Source organism: Ursus americanus, chromosome 3 (genome assembly GCF_024610735.1).
Source record: "Ursus americanus isolate L20-20 chromosome 3, mUrsAme1.1.p, whole genome shotgun sequence".
NCBI lineage: Eukaryota > Metazoa > Chordata > Mammalia > Carnivora > Ursidae > Ursus > Ursus americanus.
In genome coordinates, this window is record NC_142129.1 from 36,496,482 (window position 1) to 36,515,671 (window position 19,190).

The window sequence follows — 19,190 nt, forward strand, 5'->3', positions numbered from 1 at the left end:
AGAGCTGAGGTGACCATGCCCCAAGTAAAAAACCGAGGCACTTTACCTGTTCCAGAAGGATGTGATGTGCTCTACTGAGCTCTCAAGTCTTAGATACTAGGAAGTAAATCCAAAGAAGTTTTAAGTTCTTTTGCACATCTTTGTACATTTTGTTTAGTGAAATGCCCACAAATCATACGTATTTATCTATTGTGTTCCAGGACAGTGTTGGGGCTAACAATATCCAGCTATTCTTCCCCAGCATGTTACCCCCACTCCCTGCCCCCATTACCACTATATACAAAATCCACTGAAAGTGTCTCCTCCATTGTCTCCAACTGCTGGTCTTACCCCACCCCTCCTAGACCTACTCCATCCTAAGTGCTGAAGTCTGTTAATAATTCTAAGATATTTGATCATATTGCCCATCACCTATGACTTGAGTTTTTTCTAGTTACATGATAAGTTAAATCTGGTCCAATCTGCCATGTATTTAGCCTTGTATTCTTTAATTTTTTTAAAGATTTTGTTTATTCATTAGCGAGAGAGAGAGCGAGCAAGAGCACAAGTAGGCAGAGCTGCAGGCAGAGGGAGATGGAGAAGCAGGCTCCCTGCTGAGCAGAGAGCCCGATGCAGGGCTCGATCCCAGGACCCTGGGATAGTGACATGAGCCAAAGGCAGATGCTTAACTGACCGACCCACCCAGGCACCCCTAGCCTTATTTTCTTAATACTTGTACAAAAATTATCTAATTTCCTGATATTAACTAAGGTCTTTTAAAACCCCAAATCAAAGAAGACTGTGGCTGGAAACGGTTTTCAAAGGCCATTACACCAGAGTAATTTTACTTTGATACGGTTTCATGTGCATCTTACTATAATGTTCAAAGGAACAGCGCCTATGGTAAACAGTAGACTCTTTGGAAGATCCTGCCTCTTTTGGATAGCTTCCCAAGTGTTCAATAGTCTTCATAGAATAGTGGGATATTCTTGCCCTGAGATGATCTGGATCTGAGAAATGTGGGAGGCAAATCATCAGTAGGCCCAGGAGATTATGTCTGATTTTTAGAAAGCAGTTCTACCACTTTCAGTTTTTTTCCTTAGTCGCTGATCTGTTCAGAGTATCTGTCTACACCTTATTATATCAGTTGGAATTCTGCTTTTTGTAGAGAATTTCCTTCTCATTGAGCTTGAGAGTGATGTTTCATGTGGCATATCTTTGTGGCATCAGGGCTAAGTAGAATATTGGGCACCTAGCGAAACCACAGTTAGATGTCAGTTGGAGGGAAGCAGAGAAGGACGAAGGAAGCAAAGTAAGAGTATTTCTAATTCAAGTTATTCCTAACTCTTCCCATGTATAACAAATAAAATCGAACATGCGGGTCACATCCTCTGGTGGAGCACCTTTGTTGCAGTTACTTCATTTAACTCAGTGAGCATCAAATTTGTCTCTCGCTGTTTTAATCTCCTTTGATTGGAAGTTTCTGCAGGGTAGGCACTGTCTTATACTTCCTCTGTCATGCCCGAGATAATCTCGTACAGTGCTTCGCACTTAATAAGCAATCACTCAGTGTTTTTGAGGTCATCATGGTATTATGAAAAGACCATGGGTATAGATCCAAAAAACTAGATTTGAATTCCCTTTTCTCAGGTCTGTGGCCTTGTGCTTTTCGCTTAGTCTCTCAGAGCTTCAATTTCTTCCTCTGTTAAGTAAGGAAATAATTCTTACCATGTTTGTTAGGAAGATTAAATAAGAAATGCATGTAAATGAGCTTTCGTTGACAGTTAATGTTTGCAGAGCACCCGAGCATTCGGTTGATTTTCATTCCTTGCTCACCTTTACTTCATCCTTGTTAGAGAGGCAAGTGGCAAGAATAATCGGTACCTTATATGCTAAATCTTAAGATTAGATCTGGCTGTGTTCAATGAAATAAACAGTAGAAGCTTAGACGTGATAGAAATTTATCTCTTTCTCACAGTATGCAAGCCAGGAGGCAGGAAGTTCTGGGCTTGTGTGTGGTTTCATGGTGTCAAAAGAGATACAGGGTCTTATTTTTCTGCCAAATGGTACGTGGCTTCCATCATCAAGGATACTTGCAAGTTCGATTCAGCTGCAAGAATTCTAGCCATCACATCTGCTCTCCAGCAGTAGGAAGGAGAAAGGTTCTTAGTTCAACGCTTGAAAGAGCTTTGCTAGAAATTCCACACAACATTTGCAGTTATATTTCATTGGCAAGGACATAGTCACCCCCCGTACCTAGCTAGGGGTGGCATATACTTGGTAAGCCACCAACAGTGTCTGACACAAATATATTTTAGTTTTTCTAGTTTGATTTTTGTATGCGTGTGATTTGATCTTTGTTCTATTCGCCTAATGTCCTGTATGGGATAGCAAATTGATTCCATCTTTTTCAACATTCTCATTTGTTAGTGATGGCCGCTGGGAGCGCTGCGTTGATATGCTTCTGGGGGCTCATGTGGGCTGATTGCGGAGCGGTGGCTGCCCCTGGTGCAGGAGACTGCCGCTGATGAGCAGTGACTGCCAGTCCGGGCTGGTTTCCATTTTTACAGCTCAACTCCTAGCCCAAAGTCTTCATTCGTGATTTTCTGTGAAAATTTAATTTCTCCTGGTAGTGGTTGTATTTTACTCTTTATAAAGCAAAGACAGTAGCCCAAGAAAAACCCAAATTATAAGCTTCAGATGGACCTGTTATCTGTGAGGCAGGACTCTGTTTATACCCTGGCCTAGCAATAATCAGATTGTCCGTCGCTCTGGTCTTTTCCTCTGGGCAACATAAGAGTGACTGACTATATTGACTTCACCAGGGGGAGTTCACAGGCACCGCGGCCAATCCCTTGCTGCTGCTGCTGCTGCTGTTGGTGGTGGTGGTGCTGGTGGTGTTTGGTGTTTATCGTCTCTTCCGGATCAAGGGCCGTGGCATGCATGCCCCAGTAGAGGATGTTTGATTGTTTGTTGCCACTTGTTTTTTGTTTTTGTTTTTGTTTTTACTATGTCTTCTCCATGTCCTATTTGAAACACAAACGTTTGTGCCTTCCTAAATCCATACTGCATCATTAGAAGAAAAAAAGCCTTGCTTTAGGTTTTGGATAGCCCTGTTAGCAGATCTTTCTCACCTAATTACGTTCACCTAAGCAGTAAAACGTGCTAAACCTCACAGTGTTAACATATGTCCACTTGGAACGTTTGGTTTTCTGCCAAAGGCCAGATCCCAATCCTCCTATAAATAAAGAGAGCCTTAGCTAGATTCTCTGTTTATCTGTGCATACAGAGTATCTTTTCATGAACGTTTCTTGGTTTTATAAGATCATGTTAACTTCTTGCTTTGTGATCTTTAGTGAGTGGACCAGAGGTTCTTAAACAGAGAGCAGGGGACATTTGGCAATGTCTGAAGACGTTTTTGGTTGTCACAATTGGGAGTGGGGTGGATGGGGGTGGGGAGGGGTGCTACTGGGTCTGGTGCATAGAAGCCAGAGAAAGCTGTGAAGCGTCCTACAAATCCCACGGAAGCCCCCACAACAAAGAAATATCCAGCCCAAGTTATCAGTAGTGCTGAAGTTGAAAAACCATGGTATAGGCAATCCACCCAGTAATTTATACATTATATGAGGATTAAACATTTGCATCCCTTCAATAAATCTTTGGAATGAATGTTTCTTTTCCTAATCAAAGGTCTAGTTAAACTATAAGCATGTTTAGAGTGGCTGGTATGTGCCTTTGTAACCATAATTTATTTCACAGATGGATTTTTGTCTGTTTGTTATAACTACCAAATTATAGCCCTTGAAGTGTGAACATGCCTTTTTAATTTTGTTTTTATAATATTTTCACAGAGATATTTTTAGCAGTTCCCCGTACTAGTGAGTTACCAGGAGATAAACAAGTCGTCATAACCTACTTATGTCCACATCTTTTCCAAACCTGGAAGAATGGTGGGTGAGGGAAGGAGGGATTTCAGTGCCACTTGTGATGACTTATGTCACTTGTGCGTCATCAGGGTAGAAGCAAGCAGGCTTAGGACAGGCACACGTGCAAAGACCCAAGGTTCCAAGGCAGTAATTGTACAGAAGACACAACAATGCATTTTTCAGTCGGCTTTGATTTGCATGTCTTTGCATATGATCTCAATCAATAGTTTTCAACCCTCATTGCACATTAGAATCACCTGGGGAGCTTTTAAAACTATCACTGTCTGGACCCCCATCCCCTAGAAATTCTAATTTAATTGTTCTGGGATAGGTCCTGGGCATAAGTATTTTTTAAAAGCTCTCCTGGTGATTCTCAAGTGCAGCCAAGGTTGAGAACCACTGATCTAGATATATTGAATTCCTTGCATGAGTAAAGGAGCTAATTTTTTTTTTTCTCCGTTTTTAGTGAATATCATGACTGATGCTAAGAACTTTGCACATGTGTGAAATAAAGACCAGATGCCTCCTTGAGGCTTTTATACCTGTTTTTCCCACTCTAGTCCTTGGTAGTCATTCATTTCTTCATAGTACTTTATGCTGTGTTACCTGAAACTTCTAAGTGTATCAATAAATAAGTTAGCGTTTCCAGAAAATAAAAACTTCTTTGTGAGTTAAAGAGATGTAGTTTTATGAACGTATGATGCTTCTATTGCTTTGGTAAAAAAGAATTTTAAAAGCACAAAATAGAGCAACCTTCTCAGAAGACAAGCAGAATTATGCTTTTTCCCCCTATGGTTAGACTATTTCTCTGCAGGAAGCTTTGTCTAGCAATTATCACTAACTTAACACAGTGCTGAGGCGCACTTTACAAGAAAGGGTACTCTTCACGTTTGCAGAGAGATGACCATTGTACCTGTTGAGTATACAGTGATTACAGATGCATTTGCTTAATTGCATTTTTAACTGTTTGCTTTTCGAGTAGTTCAAATGAAAACTAAAAGATGAAACAATTCTGGCAATCTCATCGTGTTGCATTCACAACTGTAAATTTAGGTGGTGTTTTTTTCTTTTCAAATGTTGGTTACTCAGGAATTGTTGAAATAAGAAACATAAAAAGATGTTTAATGTAGAAACAGGGTTATGTGCCTTACCCCTAAGCAAAGGATATTACCCTGTTACTGTGGAATTAATTCCTGAGCTTTTTTTTTTTTTTTTTTTTTTTTTTTAATTGTCAGGTGAGCCAAAAGAGGTGGCCATTAGTAATCTGTGTTAGGAAAGCAAAAATCCTCCATATTCTTAGCACCCGTTCTGGGAATACACAGTCCTCTGTATGTGTTTTCCCTGTGCTCTTACCCTGAATCAGTTCTCCTTGAAGGTGGTCCAAGAACTAGGTGGACTATGAACTGTTTGTAACTGGTCCACGTGCAAAAATGGTGAGTAAAGTTTAGAAACCTTCGTAACGTTCTAACATTACCGTGACATTTTTACTGTATGTTATGGAAATGTCTGCCTATAGTAGTTTAGGGGGAAGAACAACTTGGTTTTTCCTGCGCGCAGTTTGAGAAGCACTGTCCTAGGTGGTTCATTGTTCCTGCTCCCTCTTTGGCTGTTGGCCATAGTGTCACTTTCTCAGCACGCCTGCTGTGACTGCCCAGACCCAAGTCAGATCGCATCCTTACAGATCCTCATGATAACCTGGTTCTTCCCATCCATTTGTCACAGTTGCGGGTTCCCATCTGTACGTGGGATGATTTTGTTGATGTCTGCTCGCCCTGGTAGATAAGATCCGTGAAGGTAGGGGCTGTTTCTGGTTTTGCTCATCAGTGCATTCCCACCGCTTGGCACATAATAGACACTTCACAAGTGTGTGTTGCCTGACTGATCACCCCCATGTTCTCTTCACCCTGGAACTATTGGGGATTCCTTTCCTCCTTCAGCCTGTGTTAATGCTCGCTTCTGGTCGTGCCTCCCAAGTGTAGCCTGCGCTAGGCGGAGACCAGACGTGGACACGGATGCCGTTCCTCCCCTTAGCCACCTCACCGGCCTCCCCAGTCTGCCTCCCTGTAGCTCCATGGCAAGTGAGAAACATGTTCTTGCTCTCATGATTCAATATCACTTACCACAGCGTGTCTCAGAAAACTACCATAATTTAGCACTTTAGTGCACTTTAGAAGGACTTTTAATTATGAAAAATGTGAAATCATAGCTGCGTTGTGCAATGACCAGATACAATTTAGTCTGGTTTTTTAAAGATGACTAATAATTTGTTCTCACCCTGGATGTTGATAAGGGAACAGTAGAATCTTTTGAACTTCGTGCTGCCTGAATCTACTGAGCAAGTTGGTATCATTTCAACATTAATGATTTAAAACCAAATTCTTGGGGTGCCTGGGGGGTTCGTGGTTAAGCATCTGACTCTTGATTTCAGCTCAGGTCATGATCTCAGGGTCGTGAGATGGAGCCCCACGTTAGGCTCTGTGCTGGGCATGGAACCTGCTTAAGATTCACTCTCTCCCTCTCCCCCCAGCTCTCCTTTAAAAGATAGATAGATAGATAGATAGATAGATAGATAGATAGATAGAGCAAACTAAATTCTTAAAGCAAGATTCCTTGGTGGTCTGCAAACCTCATGGTTTCTTATTTTAGAAGTTGGAAGAAAATTTGGAATGTAACATCCAACCAGATGCCAAATCCACAGGAAACAAGAAGATACCACAGGACATCATAATCATACCATAGCTAACTAGTTTGTAGGATCACATTGTTTTTTTCGGTCCGTGCTGATCATGTTTTTGTTGGGGGCTGTTATTCAGATGGAGCACCGACATCGGAAGAAAGATACCCCAGTGCAGGCCAGCAATCACCACCTCTTTGTGCAGATGAAGAGCCTCATGTGTTCCAACCTGGGGGAGGAGCTCGAGGTCATCTTCTCACTCTTTGACAGTAAAGAGAACCGACCAATCAGGTAACTGCATATGGAAACATGACTGGAATTTCTTGATGTTGGAATGGTGAGCATTTGTAATTGGCAAGCTTTGGGATATATGACCTTGTATACTTTTCCTCTGTGAGCTGCAGTTTTCTCATTTGTAGAACTATGTGCATTTCTAAACTGCCTACCCCCTGGAGGTCCCCACAAATGTGAGACGGGGTGATGCATACAGAAGTTCTTTGAAAAACTCAAAAGGGGTGTAGAACCATGATAATTATTACTAAATGAAAGTACGGCATTGATCTCAGGTCTGTTGTTTGAGTTACTTTGTATTGATAATACAAGGGAGACATAATATTTCTAAAGCCCAAAGTTGGTTTGCTTATCAAGGTCAACACATTGTATTTTTCAAATTTGCAGTAAACAGTTGCATTATTTTTACCCTCTCTGCATCAGGGAATATCAGGAGAGGGATAAGTACTTGGAAACCTTCCCATTAGAGTTTCAGAGCTGTGAAATGATACACAGTTTCACTTTTTTTTTTTTTTTTTCTTTCTCAGTTCTGAGTCTTCTCTTGGGCAAGTTTTTAATATTTAGGAAAATCCTGTAGTGAATGTTTTGGTTGTTACTCAAAAGCCTCTACTCTTGTTGAGACTTCTTTGTGTTTCAAGTTGTTTTGTATTTGTTTTAAAGTTGAACATAATGCATACCACCTTTTACATTAAAAAATTTAAATTTAGAATTAAAATTGCATCACGCAAATCACGCATAATGACCCAACTTTACCGTGTTTTAAAAAATGATGCTTATTAAAATACCAACGGTTTTAAGCAACTCTGAACCACAGATATTGTTTTATAAACACAAAGTAATTCTGGAGTACTTCTCTCCTGGCAAAAAAATTTTTTTTTCTAAGAAATATATGTGAAGTTTATTTTTAATACACTTATAGCCATAAAAGCTTTGGTGAGTTAATTTATGTGTTAATTATAACCTACGAGTAAGAATGCTTTCTGCTCTTGACAGTGGATTGAATCCATAGAATTTAAAGGTGGTATTTTTGGGTAGCAAGGACAGAATTTATGAGATGTGTAAATAACAATGATAATAATTTCAAAATCTGCTTTATACACTTTTGAAGAAAATGAATCAGTAAGGTAGAAACATAAACCGGCAGTGCTAAAAAGGGAAGAAAATAAAGGCTTGAAAAACAGATCCAAAGTGCAGCTTAGCACTTGCTTTAGAAATGTGAGAGATTATTTAGAGATAATACTTGCTAACATATTGAAGTGTGTCTTAGAGAGCTTGGTTTCCAGGTAGTTTAACAAAAATTCCTCATAACATTGTCTATATAATAATGTTGCCTCTAAAATATTTAACAAACTATAGGAAAAGTAAAAGGGAGAAATGAGGTCATCTTCTGCTCATTCCTGTTAAGCTAAGGTTTTGAAGACTAACAGTTCCCCTTTGCCACTAATGTTCACACGGCATCACTACAGGAATATGTTAATTTAGGATTAATATTAGCTGCACTCTTAGTTTTGTCTTGTTATAAATATTTTGAAATTTCCTAAAACACCCTTTAGGTTTTAATCAACAGAGTTCCCCTTGTTTTATTCCTATGTACTTGGTAAAAGTAGGAAAATAACCTGGGTGCAGGAGCCCCAAAATATGTTGTTGTGGCCGCCAAGTTCAGACCAGGAGCTGGACCTTTTTCCTGCTCTGTGCCATGGTTGGGCTCCCATATGTGCCTGCCTCTGCCTTGTCCCTCCCCCTTTCCTTCATTTCCCCTCCCCCTTGCCTCTGTCACACACACTCCTCTGATAATCCCCCTGATATGTAATACCCTAGAAGAAATCAAGCCTAAATCCTTCTTCACTGCTTCTACACCCATAATCACCCTAAAGATAATCAGCAAAAGAATAAGTAAGAATGAATATATATGCTTAGGACGTGGTGGAACAGTCTCAGATTTCTTTTCTTGACTTTCTGAGACCTTGGGCAGCACAGTGATTATTCTTTTAGGGAGTTTTCAAAACCTTGCTGTGAGTAGCTTTGGTTCCATTGATGGCACGGGGATGTGTCTCCATTACCTTTTGAAAGGGCCTTAGAATGCACAGATCTGGAGGCTGGACTTGATTCTGGTCTTCGCAGTTGACCGCTGCTGCCCTGAGCCCTTCACTTGCCTCTGTCTTTTCATTCATCTTGAAACTGGTGACAGGTCTGGCTTCCCTCGTTGCTCCCAGTATAGCTCATGAATGTAAAGTATTTAAGTATTTGCATCTTCTCAGAAAAGGGTATTATAAAGGTAAGATATGATTTTGAGACATTGTGTTTCGTCTTAGGCCCAACAGTGTGGGATGCATGGGTATTGTAAAATCACCTTGCATTTCTTTTTTAAACTCTTTTTTTTTTTTTTTAAGAAAATTTCGGATGTGTGAAAAGGTAGAATAGTATCATAAAGCCTCATGTACCTGCCTCCAGCTTCAACAGTGATCAGCTCAGACCTGGTCTTGTTTTAACCACACAACTTTCCAGTCCTCCTCCTTGCCCCCAGATTATTTGGACGCAAATACCAGACATCCTACTTTCAAATGTAAATATTTTGGGGTATATCCCTAAAAAGAGGAATTGCAAAGAAATTACTACCTAATAAATTAATATTCCCTTATGATCAAGTATCCATCTCCAGCCAGGCTTCAGTTTTCCCATATTGACTCACATAATTTTACAAATTCCTTATCTGGAATCCCAGATAAAGAATTTATAATTTGTAAGATCCAGATCAAGCCCATATATTACGGCTGGTTGATTGAGTTTCGCAAGTCATTTTTCAGCTACAGTTTCCCTCCCTCTTTCCCTCTTAAATTTTCTTGTAATTCCTTTGTTGAGGAAACTGGATCATTTGATTTTTTCTTTTTCTCAGTTCCAAGTCCAGTCCAAAGAATGCAAATCTGTAGACAAAAGGTGGTATATTTCAGTGAATGCTCATGTTGTTAAGGAAGATCGTGAGTGCCATAATATACAAAAAATAAAACACATTCTAAGTATAATATTTATAGCATTTATCCTGACCATTAATCACAGGAAGTTACCTTGTCCAGGTAGATGTTTGTTCCTCCCACAAGGCAGACAACTGGTTGGGACTTTTTTTTTTTTTTAATTTCCTCCTCTAAGAAGCAAACAGCCAACATTTACTGAGCACTAACCATTTTCCAGACTTCCTTCTAAATGCTTTAAAAATATTATCAGCACTAATATTACAGGTGAAGAAACCGAGGCACAGAAAGTTTGCATAGTCAAGCAGGATTTTACTGGCCAGAGTTAGAACTTCAGAGACTGATAGTCTTAATAATAAGTTGTTATAAATTATTGATAATGATAATACTAAAGCTAACATAGGGCCTCAGAAATACTCTGCTGTAGAAATTGGTTTTCTGAATTGAGTCCTTCTCAAAAACCTTAAGAAAAGCAAAGTAGCATTGACTCTTACTGTGTGCCGGCGATAAATGTCTCAGCAGTACTTGGAGATGGCAAATGCGAAAGGAGACAAACATATGAGAATTGTTCCCTTCTGGTCCGCTCAGTGGAACAATGACCCACATGCATCTCCTCAGTACCAGGAAGGGTACGTTTTGCAGCAAAAAACTTAAATTGTCACTGAAGTTGGGCCATACTTAGAAAGCCCATTAATTTTATCTCAAAACAATTGCTACCCGAAGCTGCCCCTGAATGGTAGGCCTCTGCTGTAAGACAAGTCTTGCTGTAAGTAATCGCAAAGACTTCGTCAGCCTCTGACACCATCTTGCTCACACGCACCTGCCCTGTCCTCCTTTCCCAGCTTACCTTCCTCAGTTGCTTGTGTAACAGCACCAGCCCAGACCCCTGCAGATAAAGCTACATTGGACTCAACTATCAGCAAATGTAACATACTTTGATTTCTTTGAGTTTTGTTCAGTCTTGACATTTACATAATTAGTAGAAAAATGAGTTTGATAAATTACATTTTATATGAGTAAAGTGGTTTTAGAGAACATCTATCTGGTTGAAAGTTTGTAACTTCCCCAGTCTACAAGGGTATAGCTGGAAAAGTCAGGCAGCCATTTCCCTAGATATCATCCATAATTTTATTTTGTTTTATTTTCTTCTTTTCTGTTCTATTTATTTAACAAAGCACTTATATAATGCTTATGGTGTGCCAGGCACTGTTCTAAGCTCTTTTAAAAATATTTACTTATTTATCCCTTGTAACAACCCTATGAGGTAGGTACTATTGCTATCCCCATTTTTTATGGATGGGGAAACTGAGGCACAGAGAAATTAATAGGTGACACAGCTGGTATGTCGTGTGGCTGGTATTTTAACTTGCAGCCTCATCAGGAGTCAGTACTCTGAATCACTTTTCTATACCCATTCTCCTCATCTTCAGTATTTATCGTATCCTGTTTCCTTCCTCAACCAAGTTTTACTCACCAGTGTGTGGTAAGGGGTCTGTTGAGGGCTTTTTTAATTTTTTTTTTAAGAAACCGGAGTGGGAGAGAAAATGAGCTTCTTGACAGGAAAGATCAAGTAACAAAGGAGAGGCTGCACTCAGAGGAGAGGGGATGTCTTTGGTAGGTCAGTGTTCCTTCAGAGGCATCAGGAAATGGGCTTCAGACTGCAGGTGGGCGATGAGCCAGGGGCCAGAGAAAGGACAAGGCTGGGGAAGGGTGTGGATGTGCATAAACTGAGCTATAGGATTGGGAATATCGGGAGGTTTTTTAAAATATATATATAAAGAAATCAAACTGGTTAACATTATATGCTACAAATGTCTCCTTTGGCTTGCATTTAAAATTGGCTGTTGAACAGTTTGGGGCAGAAATGCTCCTGGTGTTTCTGTTTCCATAGGCCGTACCGCTCTGCATGTGTGCACTCACTCCTGTCTTCCCCGTGCGGATCTGTGTCAGTTACTCCACAGCCGACTGTAAATTATACGGGCCAATGAAAATGATATCGTGCACTGGCTGACTACTTCCCTTATAACTTTCATTACTTTGTTTACTGATGTATTCTAAGGCTTCATTAATTAAAGCTGTAAATTTGTTTCATGACCTATCTATTACTGTATTTCATTCTCATCAGAGAATTTATTTAATAGGACCTAAGTGCCACAAATGGGTACTTAGTTCCGTACAGGGCTCGCTGCTGGCACGGGCTTTTATTTGAGAAAAGAGCAGCAGGGTAGTATTCCTGGAAAGTCTTATTCTGGTGATCCAGTTCCAAAAGTCTTTTCCTAGTAGTTAAATTCAGATAAAATTTATTTTCTGCCGGTACCTTATTCACATTCTTTCCTGAAGTTATGTATTTTTCTTACACGGTAGGAAATACATACAAACTCATTTTCCTTGAAATGCCTCATTTCCATGTAAATTTTATGTTGCCCACAATCACCTTCTTTTTTAGTATATCATCCTAATTCTGTCATTTATGAAAAAGATAAGTAGTGAATATTATTGGTAGGGCAGAGGTTTTTTTAATGTGAATTCATAGAGAACTATGAAGTATGTCTGAATGTATCTCCATCTTCAAGACGTATCTTCCTGTATCTGGTCCAGGCACCACTGTATGGTTTATAACTGGCCCAGCTCTTGTGTCAGAGGGTTCAAATCTGGGGTTGTTTTTTTTTTTTTTTTTTTTAATTCAGTAGCTGAATCGGCCGGGGTGAGTTAATTCATTTTTCTTATGGCTGTTAATTATCTACTACGTGAAGATGATAATAGCACTCTCCTCTCGGGATTATTTGAGGATTAAATGGATATACTTTGTAGTGTAATGCTCGACGCCAGTAATTGGTCAGTAAATGGTAGCTATAAAGATTATAATTTTCAAAAACCCAAATAGGAAATGTACTTTAACATAACCAGAAATGATAAATAGTATCTGGTCTTGAATTCTTATATTTTGCAAGGAATTATTGTTGTTTTTTAAAGTACATGTTATTATAGTTAGGTAAGATTCATAGAGACTTACTAGTAAACAGCTCAAATGGCATCAGGGGTATGATTTGCTTTAAAATACTTCAGCAACAAGAAGGGAAAAAAATGAAAAAGTCAGAATAAAGGGATAGGTGGCTAGTGTGACAAAATTTAATGGTCGTGGATTCTCTGTGGTAGGTATATGGGTTCTTGGTTTAACTTCGAGCAGTTTAGTGTGTATGGTTAATGAGTTACCTGCTTCAAATGTTTTATGCACATAGGCAAAAAGCAATAAGGAAGACTAGTTTATTAGTCTGGTCTAGGCGCTAGTCGCATGGATGGTCTTGGACCCATTCCGCCTGTAATAATATTCCTGGGTTTATATAAACTGACAGTAATATCCTTGAAAACGGATTTGACAAAACTTGAGAGGGATGTTTTCCTAAGGTCTAGGATATTCAGTATTTTATAACATGTACTTCATAACATTACCTTTAAAGCATAAACTTTGACTTATATATAAAGCAAAATAGCAGCTTTTAGAAGACGAATAAAGATTCTGTGAGAGGACGTACCTTATATGTCAAGCAGAATCCTCTGTCTTTATTAGGACCAGCTTCCCAGAATTTCTGAGTTAGTGCAGGTTTGCCCTCTCAAAAGTGAAGAAAGGCAGCAGTTCTGTGAAAGGCATACCATTCACTTGTTCATTGATTCACTCATTACACAGGTTTCATAGGAGTATCTGTTGTGTCCCAGCAGTCTGAGACCTTACTGGAGATTCAGAGGCAAATCCTGGAGCAAATGGCGGAAGGGAGCCAGGCTGCAAGGGAAGGCATCTACTTTGAGACGAATGCTGCTGCTTCTAATGTGGGAGGAAGGGAGGTGAGGCCAGTGAAATGGACAGAAAATGTTGAGATGGAAACACTGGGTTCGTGGTCTTGATCTAGTACAGATAAGGCTGGGAAACAAGATCTGTCATTGGAGAGCAAAAGAGAGAATAAATTGGGGACTGAAAGTGATTCACAGGAGCCTGGTGAGCGGACACTGAGCAGGAGTATGATAGGAAGTGAGTTAGTGAGGAATAATAGATTTGCTTCTTGTGGTGAGGCCCCTCCAAAGAGAGAGGTCTGAAAGGGGTAGTGAATCCTGGCTCCCAAGTTACACAGCTTCTGCCAGAGGTGCTCCGGAAGTAGGGGTCAGACGCAGGTGCTGGGGGGTGGAGATGGAAACATCAGAGCTGGAAAAGAACGAGAAGATTGGGAATCTAGCGTCATGATGCGGAGAATCAAAGGAATGACAACCGTAGCCTCTGATGGGTCTCTTCAGGGGCAGATGTGATCTAAAAACAGCCTTTTTGTTTTTTACAGGAAATTAAAGAAGTGGTGTTTTGTTTTATTTTTGAAAAGTTCAGGTTCTCGGAAAATTTTTCAAGAGCTTGTAGAAGAGAGAACCGTTAGCCCAGACTAGGAGAAATGTATGTCTGTGTGTATGTATTGTAGTCCCCTGTATGTATGGTACATAACACAGTTAAGAGAGCGGATTTTTTTAATTCTCTGAGCACTGTGCTAGAATTTCTCATTTCATACATCATTTACAATTTATTAGAGTGTGATCACGTAAGTTCAGCGTTGGTATTTTTATCATAAATGAAGAGCGTTTGTGGTTTGTGAATGCTGAAGGATAGCTGGCAGAGATCTTCGTAGAGTTGTGGGTTAGGAAGCTGGCTCAGAATTGTCACCTCTCCAAAGCACAGCAACAATGTGGAGAGAACGTCTGGCCATAGGTGCAGGGAGCACAACTCTGCTTGAGAACAGAAATAGATAGAGGAGGCATCCGAGCTCCTCCCCGTGTGGCAACATCAAGTATTCCATACGGCCCGGAGCGCTTCCTGCTGTGTCTAGACGTGCTGGCACACATCTCACTGTGGGTGTCTGGCCATCAGTGACCCGCAGTGACCTTCCCTGGGGCCTCCTGTTTAAAGGCACTACTGCTTCCCACTCTCCCTCTTCTTTTCCATCATTTAATTCTTCCAGCGGGTGCGTGAAAATCAGAACTGTTGTCACTTGGGAGTTCATCAGATTTTGTGGTTTGCTTCCCCTGTGGTCACACTTCTGTATCACGTATTAAAAAAATAACAACAACAAATAATTGCTTTAGAGATGTGGTGATGTCTTTCATCGGAGACATTTTAAGAAACGGACCAGGAGGAAGATCTAAATTAAAACAAAAGAAGCAAAGAAATAACTTTATTCACGCTGAGAACACCTAGGGTAGAAGCCATCCACTCTTTCTCTGTAGCATTTTAAGAGCCATACAATTCCATTTATTTTTCAAATTGCAAATTAATACATGATTGTAACAGTAAGTGGCTGGAAGTTCAAGGTGGCAGAAAGCTGAAAGCTCACAGTCGGTGCATTCAGAGCTGGCTTTCTCATTCTTAGCTCTCCCCACTTACCCAGGCTCCTTGCCTCCTCTTACTTCGTGCATTATTGGAGAGTGTGACCACAAGGCCCTTTGACCCCCTTCCCGTGTTTTAAAAGACGACCAGATTGTGTTCTTCTTACCAAGAAGCTGGTCATCTCTGTCTTTCTTGCTCTGCACTCTGTTTGCTGCTTGTAGGGAATTCAGATTTCGTTTTCCTAAGTTCCCCACTGAAGAAGTTACAGTCACACTGAGCCGCCCATCTCACAAGGACTTCTTTGGTACTCGGTGCCATTTCTGTTGTAAGACGGTTGAACACTGACAAAGGAATTGTGAATGACAGGGCCCTCATTGGCTCCTATTCTGAAGATAAGACTTTATCCCCTCATCATCTTTTTGTGCCGCTGGGTGGGCATCCATGCGGTTAGAGGAAGCTTACAAGTCTTTTGTTGTTGTTGAGGCAACACGTGGTAAGATCGTGCGGTTATTGTCTTCATTTTGTTGTCATCCTTCTACTCCGGTGGGCGTGTGCTTCTCAGTGAGAGGGGGAGCTCAAGCTGTTGAGGGCTTCTGGAGTGTTGGTGGAGTTGTCGAGTGTTACTCTGTGTGAATCAGAAGTACGCTCTCGGACCTGTCCCTATGGGAGCATCATTTGCAAAATCTGTCATGCTAAAAAATGTGACTAAAAACTGGCAGACACATATGCAGTGCCTTTTCCCTGGTATTTCTCTTTAGAGATTTTTGACTGCAAGTTAAACAGAGACTATGTCTTCTTTTTATTTCCATTGAGCATGATTTCACACTGCTGCTGTTGAATCATTGATGTTCATTCATTGAGCAAACAATAACTGCTGTCCTCCTCAGAGCCAGGCACTAATCTGGGCAAGTGGGGACACATCAATGAGTAATACAGGAAAAAAAAAAATCCCTGTCCTTCCAGAACTCGGATTCTCATGCTATTGAAAATACTCTTAAGCTTTAAGTCAAGAAGTATTTCTAAAAAATCGTTTCTATACCATCTCTTTGTATTTTAATCAGTATAGTGTTCCCATTTCACAAAAATATCTGCAGTGTCTAAAGCAGTGCTTTCTAATCTTTTTAGTGCCTTCGGCTCCTTCTCAAGTTTCCGGAGACTACAAACCTCTGTGAAAAGTAATGTACCTGTTCTCATGCACATTAACATTGGTGTATCAGCTTAGAGGCTTTGTAGCTGCTTTGTTTAAAAAAAAAAAAAATCATTTGACCTTTAAAAAGCTCAACTGCATGTGTCATGTAGCTAATAAATAATACTTAATAATGATTTAGGTAGTTTTCAGTTTTTAAACTTGTAATGAATACAAAGAATCTGTCAGTAAATTGTTGAAAGGAAATTTGATTTTTTGCTTATTTTCTTTTAAAAAATAGAACATCTTTTTGAGATAATAAATGCATGAAAGATGTCTTGTATTTAATGGTTTTATAGGGCTTGACTTACTTCCAGTTTTATTATTTATTCTGTTCTCATTTAAGATTTCCTTGCAAGGAACTGCATGCTTCAATCCAGAGTATATTTAAGCTCAAGGTTGCTCTATTTTCAAGATTTCATATTACAGGTGCTTTCCCTAACAAAGGGGCATTGTTAGAAAGGTCAGAATAATTACCGTGCACAGACCAGAGTGTTTCCTCCCTCACGGTGTGTCTAAGATACGGTATTTATAATGATCAAATTATGTAAATTCCCAGAAGAATAAGCATGAGATATCCTGCCTATATAGGCCTTCTTATTTCATGGTTCCTCTTTCTGTTGACCAGATCCTATCATTGCCTACTTTTTGTTACTTCTCTGAGAAACTTGTTTACTAGTGAAATTCTTAATGAGTTCTCTAGAGTTGGTGCAAGCAAGCATTTCCCTGAGTTTCTCAAACGGTATAGCTACTTCTAAGGATTTTACTTGAATTCAACATTGGGATTTCTGGGGTCTCGAGTCTTTTGAACTTATAGCATTACTGGTTTTCTCAAAACGACAGTCAACGCAGATCATTTTTTCAAATCCATCAGTCAGCAATGTGAAATGGCAGGTGATATGTATATCATTTATTTATGACTTTAAAAAGCATGGAATTTCTTTTTTCATTGAGTTACACTATTCTAGAAAGTTTCGATTCAGATAGCTTTATTCTCTGAAAAGAAAAATAGCATGAAGTGCTTTCAGTCATCTTAAGTAGTAAGAATCAGCACGATGTTCAAAATTGGCAATAGAGTTGACTATAGTTTAAAAAATTATCTCCCCTTGTATCATTCAACTAAAAAATCCTTTGCTGTCCTGACAAAGCCATCACATTAGCTGGTTGCTTAGTCCCTCACCCTCAAGTATGTTTAGGGTGAATCTGAGCATGGACATTAATATTAAAAACAGAAAATTCAGTGTCTGTCTACTCTTTAGGTGAACTCCAGAAACCTCGGTAGCGACAATCACTCTCTTTCCATTTCCCTGTAATCAGAAAAAAGCTCATGACCCTAATGTTGCTTCAGTTTTAAAATTAGAAAGCACATTAATAGCTTTATTTAGGAAGTCTTGCCTGAGGAGTTGCTTTCATTTATTGCCAAGGAGAAACTGTCCCTTGTCTGGTTAAGTGGTTGGGAGAAGAAAAGGGAAAAGTCTTTGGCCTGAAGGTCCCAGGGCTGCATTGCCTGTTTTCTGGTATATATGGTATGACTCTTGTAAAAGACAGCCAGCAATTCTGACTCGTTAGGACCTTGGTATCTGGTCAAAACAGTGGGCCTTCAACATGACTGGGCTGTTAAACATGCAGGGAGCCTTGAGGTCCATCCTGACCTAGTAAGTCAGGCTGTCCAGGGTGGGGCCTGGGTTTTATACAGCTCCCACGTTGTGCCCACCTGGGTTAGGAGCCCCCGGATGAGAAGGTGGGCAGGTGTCTCTGTTTCCAACAGAGCATCCCTTTGGTCCTTCCTCTGTGCCACAGTGAGCACTGAAGCCCTTGGTTCAGCGGCCAGCACAGCCTCCGCCCAGAGTTTTGCCGGAATGGGCGGTAGCACCAGCTCCCCCCTCCCTGGGGGGGGGGGCGTTAGTCCACATTTAGAAAGTTGCTGGAGCCTTCCTGTTTTGAGTTGTCTTTTGCCACTTGTTCTAGGAAAGAACACGGTAATGGTCCCCCTCAGACAGTTGGCAGCATTTTATCCTGTTCCTCAGTCAGAAAGCATTTGAGAAAATGCAGAAGTGGTGAAATAGAAGCATGAAATCACCGTATGTTTGCATTCTCTTGCCTTGTGGATAGAGGTTCGGAGTGAGCACAGCGGAACCATCCCCTCGCATCATCTCACTCTTCCCTTTGTCCTCTCGCTCCCCCTGTTTCCTCCTTGGCTCCTGGCGCCTCTCCCTTCACTTCTGCTTGTTGTAGAGTAGATATTAATCGTTATCCTTATACACGGCAAAGTTAACTTTAAGATAAGTGACTTTGCATTTTCGAAGGCACTACTACATGGAGTAGTTTTTGGTCAAATGGTTTCATAAAGTATGAGTGTAAAAGAACCGGACAGTTCAGGGTTTTTTCTGATTAATTTACCAGAACTTAAGCAACTAAGTGTTTTCTCTCTTTTGTTACTGTTACTCTTGGGGATCATACATTTATTTCAGTGATTTAACTGTTCCAATGATTTTAGAAATATTCTTTGTAATTTTTTGTAGATTGATCAGTCTAGACTACTAAGCTTTCACATCACATGTTTCAACCCAAGATAGTACCCACTCATATATTTTTGGATAAAATACAGTTTGTGTCATTTTCACATACCTGTAATCACCAGGCAGTTTTGCTTCTTACGAGAAGGGAACGATAGAGAGGGAAACATGAATCCATCCAGAGAAACAGAAAAATCTCCTTGGCATTGGCCATTCCTAACTTTAGGTGCATTGCTCTTTGAAGCCACTGATCATCCTAGGAACACCCTGTGGGAGAGCCGCTTGATAGGATTACT

The 19,190-nt window shown here is 40.2% G+C and overlaps 1 protein-coding gene across 4 annotated transcripts in view; it reads left to right on the forward strand.

Moving 5' to 3' along the window:
- Positions 1-19,190, forward strand: part of DOCK4 (dedicator of cytokinesis 4) — a 409,713-nt gene that overhangs the window by 199,372 nt on the left and 191,151 nt on the right. For all 4 annotated transcript variants that reach the window (XM_045792824.2, XM_045792826.2, XM_045792825.2 and 1 more), the window contains exon 8: positions 6,719-6,870. In XM_045792824.2, coding sequence (XP_045648780.1) covers positions 6,719-6,870 — 152 coding nt within the window. The remainder of the gene's footprint in view (positions 1-6,718; positions 6,871-19,190) is intronic.